The sequence below is a fragment of the Ostrinia nubilalis genome, chromosome 18, assembly GCF_963855985.1.
Source record: "Ostrinia nubilalis chromosome 18, ilOstNubi1.1, whole genome shotgun sequence".
NCBI classification, from domain to species: domain Eukaryota; kingdom Metazoa; phylum Arthropoda; class Insecta; order Lepidoptera; family Crambidae; genus Ostrinia; species Ostrinia nubilalis.
In genome coordinates this window covers 9,218,523-9,232,045 of record NC_087105.1, presented here as the reverse complement: position 1 = coordinate 9,232,045, position 13,523 = coordinate 9,218,523, and the positions used below count along the sequence as shown (strand labels likewise).

Sequence of the window (13,523 nt, the reverse complement as noted above, 5' to 3'; positions counted from 1 at the left end):
GGATCGTCGGCAGCACTGACAGTTGTTTACAGAACGCTCGTCGCGTGATGTACTGTCGAAAGCACATTAGACTTTAAATTTTTGTTGAAAAATAGCACCTTAATACAACTGCATAAGGAACTAGTGTTTGGCTTGACGTGCCCTCGTCGTACACTCAGACACATAATGATGGAGAGTTTTGCGAGTAAATGACGAAGAGCAAGTAACGCTCAATTAATTTTGAGTGCCCCGTAAACGCGAATTACTAGGGAGTTGAATATAAATTCTGATGCTGTACCCGGGTGTGACAATTTTCATTTGCCCTGTGGGAAAATACACCCTACTTTAATTTTGTATATTTCCCAGCATCTGAGTAAATTGCTGATAAATAAGTAACTAGTAAAAAGTCAAATAGAAATTACCTTTGCTCTTTATGCCGACAAACGCCTATAGGATAATTACATGCTTACATAGGTGATCTACGATGCTTTTTTCTTAATTATAGAAAAAAAAATATCCCAGATATTTTTGTGCTTGACTACACCCGTTGAACCCGTTGAATGTTTGAAAGACGAACGCGTTTCAACGAGTCACATTAGCGGAAAATGTATTTGTTCTTTGTAATGCACTGCCAAAGAAGTATCCGAAGATAGTTTACATTCCGGGGCAATGTGGCGGTTATATTTGGGAGCATTAACTTTCTTATGAATGAAATACACCACCTTGCCACATGTAGACCTATGTAACCTATGGGTATAGTCGTATATTCGATGGTACAAAAGACTCTACATTTTTGTTGCAAAAATCACTACTATTGTTGTTGGAGAGGGCTATGCTGGGTGTTTCTGTACGAGATCGAATCAGAAATGAGGAGATCCGTAAACAAACTAAAGTCGCTGACATAGCCCGACGGATTAGCAAGCTGAAGTGGCAATGGGCAGGGCACATAGTACGCAGAACTGACGGACGATGGGACAGCAAGGTTCTGGAGTGGAGGCCGCGTACCGGAAAACGCAGCGTGAGACGTCCACCCACAAGGAGGACCGACGACATCATAAGGGTAGCAGGAAGGCGCTGAACGCAGGCCGCTACCAACCGGGCAACATGGAAAGCCTATGTTCAGCAGTGAACGTCCTGTGGCTGCGATGATGATGATGATAATGACTATTGTTGTAATGTAGCTACAATTTATTTTTAAGCTCTGTATAAACTACAAGTGAATTGAAAAAAGTCCACTATTATTGACTATAATGGAAGTAGAAGGCTTTGTCCTGATAGATAGATATTCCTTATTGAACTTTTGTGGTCAGTTTTGTGTGGTTTAAAACTTACTTCCTATTTTAATTCTATAATATCTCCCACTAAACCCATTTAGATAAGATCTGAGTATGTTTACTTAGTAAGTACGCATGCTGCTATTTTTCGTAGAAAATCTTTTTTTATCCTGATTGACAAGTACGAGTAAAGAGGATACCAAACCAGTGTCCCGGATGGGTCCAAATTGATAACTTATTGAATGAAGTCTTCTGAGAACCATTCGATTTATACTTTTCACATTGAATTTTGTTTGAATACCCTCGTTGGAACTTCAAAGCCTTACAATAGTGTTGCATTGTGTAGAAGCAGAACAATATTTGCTTTTGCGCCATTGTTAAGTTAGCAGGACTTCAGTGCTAAGTTTTGTATTTATTTAAGTAGTTATCGATAAAAATAATATTGAATTTACCGTATACTACCAGAAAAATAAATAGGCACTCAATCACTACATATTATAAAACAAAGTCGCTTCGCTGTCTGTCTGTACGCAACGAATTTTGATGCGTTTTTTTATTTAATAGATAGAGTGATTCAAGAGGAACTAGTTTATATGGCTTTCTATTCTAGACAACCTTTGGGCCAATAATTTCTATACGAAACAATTTTATGTCCAATACGAGTATCCGTATCTGTTTTAAGATTTCGACGATTAAGGGCTGCATGAACCCAAAATATCTTAAGTGATCTTTTGCAATAAAAGTACAAAATCTTGTATTCTTTTCGTATAATGTCACTGCAAAAAAACATACGTTATAACGTGTCATTTATCACACAAATAATAACGCATGTTTTCTGACATAAGATAACTACATAGTTAAAATGGTAATCAGTATCATAACTACAACATGTTATCATGTATAATGAATATTCATGAAGTACCTAACTTAACTATTAACTTCACATAAATAAAAATAAAAACCAGTCGCATCAACCACGTTGGCACGCAGCTGTGTGAGAATACCTTTACAATATAGAGCTTCGTATTTTGCCTTTAAATAAAGCAAACTTTTTTGACTTTTGAAAATTACTTTTCCAAAAGGCGGTGTGAAATATCCTGGAGCATAATACAATTTTCATCTTCAGTTTACAGTGAGGGAGCTCTGCAAAATTGCATTAATTCTCCCCCTTTACACAAGGGAGGGGAGTCAGTAGAGTCATTTAAGTTATTGGTTAAGATTGATTATACATAGTTCTTGCAACTCACGACACGAGGCGATTGAGCTTTACTCGTGTGTGTGTACGTTTACATGCATTTAACGATACTGTAATGTCTGTCAAAACTTTTGAAAAACGAACAGTAGCGAGCCACCACACATGTAAAGCTCACTCGCCTTCGTGAATTGCAACAACTGTAACTTGCTTTTTTTAAACAGTGGAAATCAAATCTAACTCAAGTTTTAAGATAGATGTGTAAAGCCTTGATCACACGTACCGAGTAAACGGGCGAGACAGTGCTCTCGTAGTAGTAGATTGTATGAACATACGCACCGAGTACTCGGCCGAGAGCACTGTCTCGCCCGTTTTCTCGGTACGTGTGATCAAGGCTTTATTTTCAGAGAAAAGAGGGTTTGTGCATTGAACGCCCTAAAGTCGCTTGCCTAATAACTGCTACTCTCTCACATGTTTTATTCTACTAATAATATTATAATGTGAAATTTTGTAAGGATGGTTGTTCTCTTACGCAAAAACTGCTGAACGGATTTTAATAAAACTTTACATAGTAGGCTGTAATTTCCAATCCACTGCTTTTAAAAATTACAAAAAAAATAACACCCACTCGTAAATTGACTTTTCTTGTATAGTTGTTGCAATTCACAAAGGCGAGTGAGTTTTACATGTGTGATGGCTCGCTACTAATCGTTTTTCATGATAGACATTACACTACCGTTATGTGCATGTACACACACACAAGTAAAGCTCATTCGCCTTCGTGAGTTGCAATGCAAGAACTAGAAGTGAACCCTCTACAACTGAGCCCACCGTATGACTCTGTGTTATGTTGCCGAGGGGTCCCGAGTTCGATCCCGGTATGTTTATTGTGGAAACAGAGCCGACCTTGTTTGAGCTTTCGCTTAAGGTGCCCTACGCAAGGTCTCGCTTAATTGTGAATACAATGTAGTCAACTTGTCAAATTTACGGTAACGTTGTATTACATACTGAGTTATACCAACAAGTTTTGTCCGACATAAACAGGGTATGAAGTTCTGTAGGAGTCAACCGGAAGACTTGGCTGGATTGTTTTGTGTATTTGAAAAACACTCGAAAACCTAACCTTTCTGGTGCAGTCTGGTAAAAAATAATGACGTCATTAGTTCATTACCTATTCATTTTATTGTTTTACCTAAGAATAGGTTTATAGAATTCCCGTTAACATTATAATGACTTAGGCTGAGTTGCACCACCAAATTTTGACCGTAACTTTAACGATTACCGGTGAATTTTGTATGGAGTTTGACAGATTTTTGACGTTTGTTACAGTCAAAGTAAGATAGTGCAACCCAGCCTTATAGTATAGTGGTTATGGTGTACCTAGACTTTTTTGAGATGAAACATATAGTCACTATTCTAGGTATAAAACTTAAGATCAGTTTATAAATCCCTTAAAAAAATATGATTTTATACGCTCTACAATACCAAAGTAATCCCAGAACTAAATACTTAGGTCTATTTATATTATTTATAAAAAGAAAAAAGCCTTTTATTCACACAATGGACTAAAAAAGCCATAAATCATGAAATCATCAATCACAATAATAACAGAAAGATACCGAATTAACTTCTTACTCTACCCTTAAAGGGCAATTTGTAGACCATTTATGTTATCTAAGGGCTTTTAGGGCCAAAGCAAACGTGTACAACCATTTTTCTCAACTCTCAACTCGATAATAGTATCGATATGGCTCCAATGTATCGATAGAGACATTGAATCGATAAATGTATTAAAAAACTTGCATCGAGTGTGGTTTTAACCCTCGCTGTACGAGGTGGGGTGTGACACACCCCAGTCCATTAAAAATAGCCACAATTTTAAAAATTTGCAAGTGCTGAATTTGAAATTCTCAGTAGCTGGAATTATGACACTGCTGTTTCGATCAGCGTTGCAAAATCAGTCCAGCGGTGACTACCAACTGAGTTACATGCCTTTAAAGTGCGTGTGGGTGTCACACACCCCACCTGGTACGGGACGTTGTTAAAAAGTTTTAAAAAAAATCTAACAGTTTTGGTGTAATTTATATATTTTTAGCTTTGTCAATTGAATAAAATTCAATACAAATATTATTTTTCGTGATTTTTACGGTATCTGAAATTTTCAAGCACTTTTAGTCAAATGAGATGACTTTTAGTGCGAATCTGGAAGTTTAGTACTGAGATCCGAAGATGTATGTGAACATACACTTATGGGCTACAATTTATACTTGGTGATACAATTTATGGGCTACTGAAATGGAATAACATATTTTATGCATTGAGCATACTCATTTTCTTTCATCAGAATTGTGGTAAATTGAAAACCGATGATCAAAACAAATTTATACCCTTCTAGTTTTTAATTTACTTTTAAATTATAAGTAAATACTTGTACTTTGTTAAATAAAAACGGTAGTCATAATTAAAGGCACTAATTAAAAATTATACATAGGAAACTGATTCCTAAATTATAAGAACAACGGAAATTGTGTCTTTTGTTTTTTTATGATAAAAATGTTATAATACATATTTTCAGCTCGAGAGCATTTCTTAAACCTAATTAGCATACGTAAATAATCAATATTAAATATTAAATTCCACCTAAAAAAATGTTGAATGAAAATTTTATCACTTTGTATATTGGGGTGTGTCATACTCCACCTGGTACGGGACGTAACTTTTAGTCACCTCGTACACGGATGGTTAAACCAGGGTTCGAAATTATCAAGATAATTACGCTTCGTGATAATTATCGGATAATTATCAACAGTATAAGATACATTTTGTCAAATTGTTTTAAAAGAAATATTACTTTATGTTTTTAGTTGCTGATTATTGTTAAGTTATCCATCGCTAGTCGCATAATACTTGGAAAATAGATAAATATTTTGACGCTAGATAAGTAGTGATAATTTTGGAGCTAAAAAGATAGGTTTTTTGATTAACACCGACCACTAGACGTACTCGTAAGTGCGGAAATACACGTTCGAAAACTTCGAATACAGTTCATTTTCACGAGCGCATTTTTTTTGTTTTTATCACGATAATTATCATGATAATTATCATGATAATTATCTTGATAATTATCATTTCGAACCCTGTTTTAAACTAAAGTAAATCGCTAATCGGGAATGCCAAAAGCAGCATTTATAACTAGTCAAAGTTTGCTATTTGTTTGTCTAAACCTTGGCCTGTTTCACTACTTACTGATAAAGTCCCTGATAACTTATCAGGAACTGGAAATTTGTCAGATATAACATACCTACATTTTTGTTTCACGGGTATTGGATACAGTCATCTGGCAAATACTGTCACAAGTAAACAGCAACCTGATTTTATGTGTCAGATAAATTATCTGACACTTTATCAGGAACCAGTAAAAGTAGCCCTTATGCAACTATCTCGCCAATAATAGATAAACCCAGAGCCCTTCAGGGCCCTCTAATGGATAAGGATTGTGTTTATTGTAACTTTTCGTTTAACCTTTATGTAACCTTTTAGGAAATGCATGCTACTCACATATTTATGATAACAGATTACGCGTTGTGAGTGACGTATTTCCATATAAAATGTATGAAAACAATCACATGTACATAATTACCTAACCCCAAACGTGTTATTTATTATTCGGTGTCTAAACTTAGAAAAGCTTTTAAGGCTCTATATCTAGACACGCGTGTTGTCGCGTGTCGAGCCAAGTTCAAGTATAATATTCTTAAATAACACGACGCTTGCTTAGGCTGGTTTTAGTGTCACGCGGACCGTCCGGTGCGGACCCGCTCCGCACGGCCAATCTGTATGAACTTCTATGGGAGCCTTTTAGAGTAATGCGGTCCGGAGGAACCGCTCCGCTCCCTAGCAGTTCATACAGATCGGCTGTGCGGAGCGATCCGCACTGACAGTCCGCGTGACACTAAAACCGGTCTTATTACACCATAAAATCCCCTTGAACATTTCTACTTCACCATTATCTCTACAGTTCACTGGTCACAGCAGTCACCGTTCATGGGTTCAAGTCCCAACAGAGGCAGTCAAATAAAAAATATAATACAGGAAGATTTTGCAAACAGACAAAAGTCTGCAAACAGAAAATCTAGGTAGCATTTAACCCTTGCACAAGTGTGTGGTCCTATGAATCTAGATATCCCTTTATTTGTCTGACCCTTCCGCCTGTATTTGTGTTTGTTGGTTGTCCTAAATAAAGAAATAAAATAGGCCTTTTTCATGTGTTGGTGTGCGTGTTTGACAAGCCCATTCAAGTAATCGTTAGCTCAATGGTATAGCAAACAGCATTAGGCTTTTGTTGCAAAATATCACGTATTATAAATAAATAAAATAAATATCTTTGGACAATCTCACACAGCGCCATCTAGCCCCAAAGTAAGCAATTAATATGCTTGTGTTATGGGTACTAGCTTAACGGATATACATGTATTATAACTTAACATGATGTATTTTAGATTGTACTGGTCTACCTACGAATGCCAAAGTTTAGCCAGAAAGTAGATAGTAACAGAAGAAAATCAACTGTAGGTATGTACTTCATTTTGCATACGCACACCGACGCATCTCAAGCGGGTGGCATTCGCGTTCTCACTGGTTTAGACTGGTTTGCTATTTATTGGCGATATCGTGTCCGTGAGCGTGGTCTATGTATGCTTTACCCGAGCGTAGATTGTCCTCTGCTCCTATCTATTTTCTAGTTTAGCAGTGGTTTTTGTTTGTTTCAGTCCTTCCAAGTCAACCATTCTTCTTGGACGAAGTCGGCAACAAGGTGCAAGACAGAATCGGGCCTTACCACGAAGGAGATACCTTGGTGCTCAGCTGTCTGGTCATAGGAGGTGAGCATACGTGACATTGTTATATTCGTTCGTTTCAGTCAAATGACGTCCACTGCTGGACAAAGGCCTCCCCCAAGGATTTCCACATCGACCGGTCCTGCGCCACCCGCATCCAGGCATCAGGTGAGGGTCGCTGGAGGTGCCTGGATTCTTATATTAATTAGATATATTCAAAATCTAATCCGAAAAGCTCAAGTGGCAATGGGCAGTGCACATAGTACGCAGAACTGATGTCCGATGGGGCAGCAAGGTTCTGGAGTGGAGGCCAAGTACCGGAAAACGCAGCGTGGGACGTCCACCCACAAGGTGGACCGCGACCTGATAAAGGTAGCAGGAAGGCGCTGGATGCAGGCCGCTACCAACCGTGCGATGTGGAAGTCATTGGGGGAGGCCTATGTTCAGCAGTGGACGTCCTATGGCTGAAATGATGATGATGATGATTATTCAAAATCTTACTCAATATGTTTAGTACTTATGTCACTTCCGTGATTCGGTAATATGTATTTTTATATTTAGTTTTCAATACATTTATGTTTAAATCTTACCCCGCAGAAAGTTTGAGCATCACAATTTGAATTATTACTCAGTGTTAGATTCCAACTAAAGGATTTGTTATTTTGGATTAAAATATCTCTAAATTAATCCCCTCAAAGTTCTTACTTCAATGTTAATCCTAAAATAGGATACAAAAAATAGGTTTAGTATTTTAGTCCATTACTACGTTTGTATTTTGTTAAGATCTGTCTAAATATAAACTTTAGCTTTTAAGCCCATTCTATTAATGGACTAAAAGTCTAGTCACCTTTTTGTTAAGAAAAAAGATCTCAGAGCTGAAAAGCTGAATACAAAATCACAAAAGTAATAAGCATTAAAGTATTAAAGATTAAAATATTGAAATATGAGAACATAATGCTACACGAGTTACAATATTATTAATGTGCGATTCTCTGTGACATAAAGTTGATTAATTAAAGTAACAAAAAGTAATGAAATAATTACTTACCTGGCATAACAATTAATATGACTTTTCTTCTTCTATAAATTGTCTACATTAACTTTGAACGGTCGTCTGGTAAGATGATCATACTTATGAAGACACTCCTACAACTTTTTAAATCAATTCCTAAAAAAAAATTCCGCGATACTTGGCGTTACTATCTTGTAGCCTTAAAACTAGAACTACTAATAAAGAAAGAATGGAGTAAAGCAAATGACAGAACAAAAAATGGCGGTATTTATTCTTATTTCAATTAAATTAATGCCTAATTGACAGTGGCTGGTTAAACCTTCGTTAACCTAATAAAAAAATCCCCCAGGTCGACCGCCGCCCCGGATCAGCTGGTACTCTGGGAAGACCCTGGTAGACGCATCTGACGGAGCCAGTGACATCCCAACAGTGAGGGAGAACGAGTTATACCTCCCTCTCACTCGGGACAACGCAGCTGAGCTGACCTGCCGAGCTTCGAACACGCACCTCCGCCCGCCCATCGAAGCCAGTTTGGATATTGAGCTTTATCGTAAGTTTTTATTTTTATTAACAACTAGCGGCCGCCCGCGACTTCGTACGCGTGGACCCCGTTTTACCCCTTAGGGGTGGAGTTTTGTAAAATCCGTTCTTACTGAGCATCTACGTTCTAAAAGGAACCCCCATGCAAAATTTGAGACTCCTAGCACTTGTAGTTTCTGAGATTTCGTGATGAGTGAGTGAGTCAGTCAGTCAGTTAGTCAGTGACCTTTCGCTTTTATAATAATTAGATAGATTGACAGCACATAAGACTTCACATGTTCATGGCAAAATAAGACCTTATCACAAGTAAATAAAATGCCACAGTGTTAAGCTTGGTGTGCTGTTGCCGCACATTTCTCTGCAATACCTTCACTATCGCTTTAAAGATGGCATATCATTGTTTTTCTAAATAACTATTTAGTGTCTCCAGCAGATCAACCTACCTGAAGGTGCAGGCTTCTGACATGACATTTATATGAATGTAATAAGCTTGAAGAATTTAAGGATTAGAAATAGCAGAGTTGCGATTAATCTCGGTGCTGCCAAAAACTTTTCATTTAATCTCGAAAACTAACTACCTACATGTGGCTTGCAATACTGTTATTTCCAGATAGGCAATATGTTTACTTGCTAATGAAATAACCAATTTTCATCAATTAAACTCCATTTGCAAGCACGACCTAAGACCGATGTCCTGAAGTGCCGAATTTCGAACTCCATTTGCAAGTAGGGTTGCCAGGTGTCCGGCTGTAGCCGGACATGTTTGGTTTTTTACGGTCTTGTCCGGCCAAATATTGTCTAGTTCGGCTTTTGTAAGGCTTTTCATGTGGCTGCCGCGCCAGGCGAAAGTCGAGCTACAGATTAATATATCAAGCGCACGCATCAGGATGTTGAGCAACCGATGATCATAGTACTCAATTGTGAGCTGAGCTATGACGCTTATTGTACCCCCCCCCCTGACATGTCCGGCTTTTAGAGTAAAATGTCCGGCCAAATGAAGCACAGAGTCCGGCTTTTGTGTTTTTGGACCTGGCAACCCTATTTGCAAGGCAAGCACTACCTAAAGTACGGGTAAAGTACGGAAGTCCTAAAGTGCCGAATTGTTCCCCTCTAATCAAGTCAAATCAATCAATCACAAGTTCACTAATCTATCAGTCAGTCTCACTGTTTCGATAAACATGACAGCTACCGATTGGCTTCTAGCCTTTATAGGCTGCGGTCGGGGTCTCGGGTTCAATTTCCTGCGTTGAATAAGTTTTATGATGATGCAGAGAGGGTAGACGGAGCTATTCCAAGGGTGTTTGGGGATCAGGAAACCGAATCTTCATGATGCGATCTTGATGTAAAATATGGGTCGGTAAAAACTTGAGGCCGATTTATGTTTCAGCCGAAAAACGAAAATACACAGTATTTTGGAATTCATGTGCAAAGACTTACAATATAAAGTATGCAACTAGGCAAGCTTCAGAATAAAATTTGTGTCACATAAAACGTGTAGCTTTTTTGTGAATAAACTTCGTTTTATTGGTCTCTACAAAAGTGTCAATTGATACAACATAGCTAGCCTTTCTATAATACGCTCCACGCATCATTCGCAATCACCTAAATAAGTTCCGTATTTTAGTAATCAATATCTAACATCCTGTTCTCTATAAATATTATTATTATCTTCCACCCCAGAATACAAGCCACGTATAAAGTAAGAAAAGAAATATCGAGGCTAGATAATATCTGTACCCCCAGTGAAAAGGGATCTAACTCGACTTAGATCAAAATTGACTTTATAACATAATGTGAATCTCTGAAAAATTTGCTATTTTTGTATCTAATCGGTATGTTTCTACGACGTATAGAAAAGAAAATAATTTTGTGCCAAATGATACAAGTAAGGCTTTGTGAACCAAATTTGAGTTTTCTTTCGTGTATATTGATACATGTCTACTTTTAACAAAGTGTACCGGAGGCTTCTTTCAATTTTTTATTGTGTCAAGAGGTACGACTCGTGTTACTACTTTTTACACGATTGAAGTTGTTCAGATTGAATTTGTGATTAACAATATAAGATGACTCATATTAATATACACAAAAAAAACTATGTATTGTTGGTTGGTGAAAAAGAATGTAACTTTATTTATAGCACAAAAAGTAAAAGACAAATGATTATTTATTTTGTGTATAATGATTCAATTAGACTAATACCATTAACCACAAAAGTTTCGTACATGTGTAAAATGTTATCAGTTACTTAGATCAAAAACGTTTGAAAATCGCAACTAATGATTTGGTTAATTATTTGGTGTAAAATGATATAACTTAGCCCAATTGTCAGATTAAAGGAAAACATAATGCGTAGTTTATAAAATTAAATCAAAGAACTTTAGTTAATAGTTTTAATAAATAATGGTTAACATCTACTAGTAAAACATATAATTGAATTCATAGTGCCTAACCAATAAAAGTACTTAATAAGTGCATTATAGAATTTACAAGAGCTCCAACTACCAGAACTCTTTATATACAAAACTCATCACCTTAGACAACAAATTGAACTGGGCGAGTCATGTCGAGAACAAAATAAAAATGGCCTGTATAGCATTCCATCAGTGCAAGAGACTCATTGGTAGTAGATGAGGTCTCAACCCAAAGATAACACTGGCTCTACACGTCGGTTATATGGCCCTCTTACACATATTATTATGGATCACTTGTGTGGTGGCACAGAACACAACTATCCACAGCAAGATCAAAACTCCAAAGCCTGCAACGCCTAGTAAGCATAGCGGCCACTAGTTGTATGAGAACCACTCCATCGACATCACTTGAGTACCTTCTGAATCTCAGATCTTTAGACCTCATAATTCAGGAGGAAGCGCAAGCAGCCGCTCTAAGACTTAAAGGTAAGAACCGCATATAGAAGCAAAACAAGGAGACAGGACATTCCACGATCCTGCACAAAACTCTAATAAAAGAAATACCTCTCACCGAGGCACCTATCGGCAGAATTCCCTGTGTTCACTCTTCGACTGAAGATATAATATCCAGCTTACAGCGGAAACGCAAGATTGCTCTGGAATCAATGAAGTTAGGATATTACACTGACGGCTCCAAAACCCAAAAAGGTACGGGAGCTGGTCTTCTCGAATTACCTAAATATACTAAGAATATCAACAACACTTGATAAACACAATACAATTTTCCAAGCAGATTGCAATCAGAGCAGCACAGGCGGTTGCAACCATAGACATTCGAGGTCTGAATATAAAAATAATCTCAGATAGTGCAAGCAATACAAAGCAACTTAATATACTACATTATAATACTTATATTGGAATGCCATGACGCGCTCCTAAGTCATTGCAGATGCAAATGGCGTTACCCTGCACTCCTGAAGTGGATCAAAGGACACAGTAACTCCTTGGGCAACGACGCAGCAGATGAACTGGCCAGAAGGGGATCTTACACGACGGTATTTGGTCCGGAACAATTATAATGCCGATACCATAAGCACAGATCAAGACCTGGCTGCGCTCCAAAATAGAAAAATAACACCACACAGAATGGAAAGATTGTGAAAGATGTAGGCAAACAAAAGATGCAGTTGTGGATATTATATCGAAAAAGTTAAAGACTCATAAGACTGAACAGGGACAACATCCGCAAGGTCCTAAGTGTAATAACAGGTATGTTAAACAAACACCTACACAGTATAACTGTACAGACAGCCTGATGTGCAGAAGATGCATGGAGGCAGAAGAAAAACCACAGCACGTGCACAAGGAGTGCAGAAGCGTAGCAGATCAACAGGCTCAAATTCTCCAATCACCAGGGTCGCTGCAGAAGGCCTGTAGAGACCTAGATAGGCTGCTGCTACCTGGGGGGATCTGGAGCGGTTGGAATAGGAAGATCAAATAGCGCACAATGGTCTAATCAAAAGGTTAAGTGCAATATTCGATTGCCCTGCAAAACTAACTACGTAAGTCCTTATGAATGAATACTATGTATAAAGTAAATAATTATGTAAATGGCATGTGTTGCTGGACTTTATCTGCTTAGCTCGCAAGTATAACATGTCTTGTTAATCATGTCTCTATTGATTTAAGAAGATTCCCGTCTTAGGCAGTTCGATTTTTTCAAGTTATTTATGATTTAAGAAGAGGCTGACAAGGGTGGCTAAATATCTTGCGCTGCTTCTTCTCAGCACTGACCTATTTATGTCCCAAAATAAAAGTAGGGTTCAAGTGATACTAGGACGTGTTAAAGGGCTTTTTAAAAGCCTCTTTGTTGAAAACAAATGCATTTTATGACTTTACTTTTATATTATCCTTCTGTAGCCAAAAAGCAATCAATATAGCTTGACATCATCATCTCTGGTCCAGAGTTTGATTCCCAATAAGGTAATTGTAGAAAACAAACTTTTCTCTGTCTCCTGTCTAATTAGTTGATGTGAAACCATTGTTGTTTCTGGTCTTTATTACCCAATTGCTTCAACTAATACTTACTTTAAAATAGGAGATAATGTATGTGATTTAGGCCGATATCATTCATGGTATATGGTGTAATAATTAATAAAATAGTAGTTTCAGATCAGAATAAACATTTAAGGAGTAAATAATTAGAATTCAGTCTCAAATTCTAGCCTTATTCCTTTACAGTCGCCACTTATATCACTTTACACATAATTATTAGGATAC

At 37.4% G+C, this 13,523-nt stretch overlaps 1 protein-coding gene across 1 annotated transcript in view; it reads left to right on the top strand.

Annotated features, from left to right (window-relative positions):
* Positions 1 to 13,523, top strand: part of LOC135080891 (hemicentin-1-like) — a 200,778-nt gene that overhangs the window by 161,599 nt on the left and 25,656 nt on the right. Inside the window, exons 7-8 of the mRNA XM_063975619.1 lie at positions 7,215 to 7,325; positions 8,642 to 8,842. Of these exons, the coding sequence (XP_063831689.1) occupies positions 7,215 to 7,325; positions 8,642 to 8,842 (312 nt within the window). The remainder of the gene's footprint in view (positions 1 to 7,214; positions 7,326 to 8,641; positions 8,843 to 13,523) is intronic.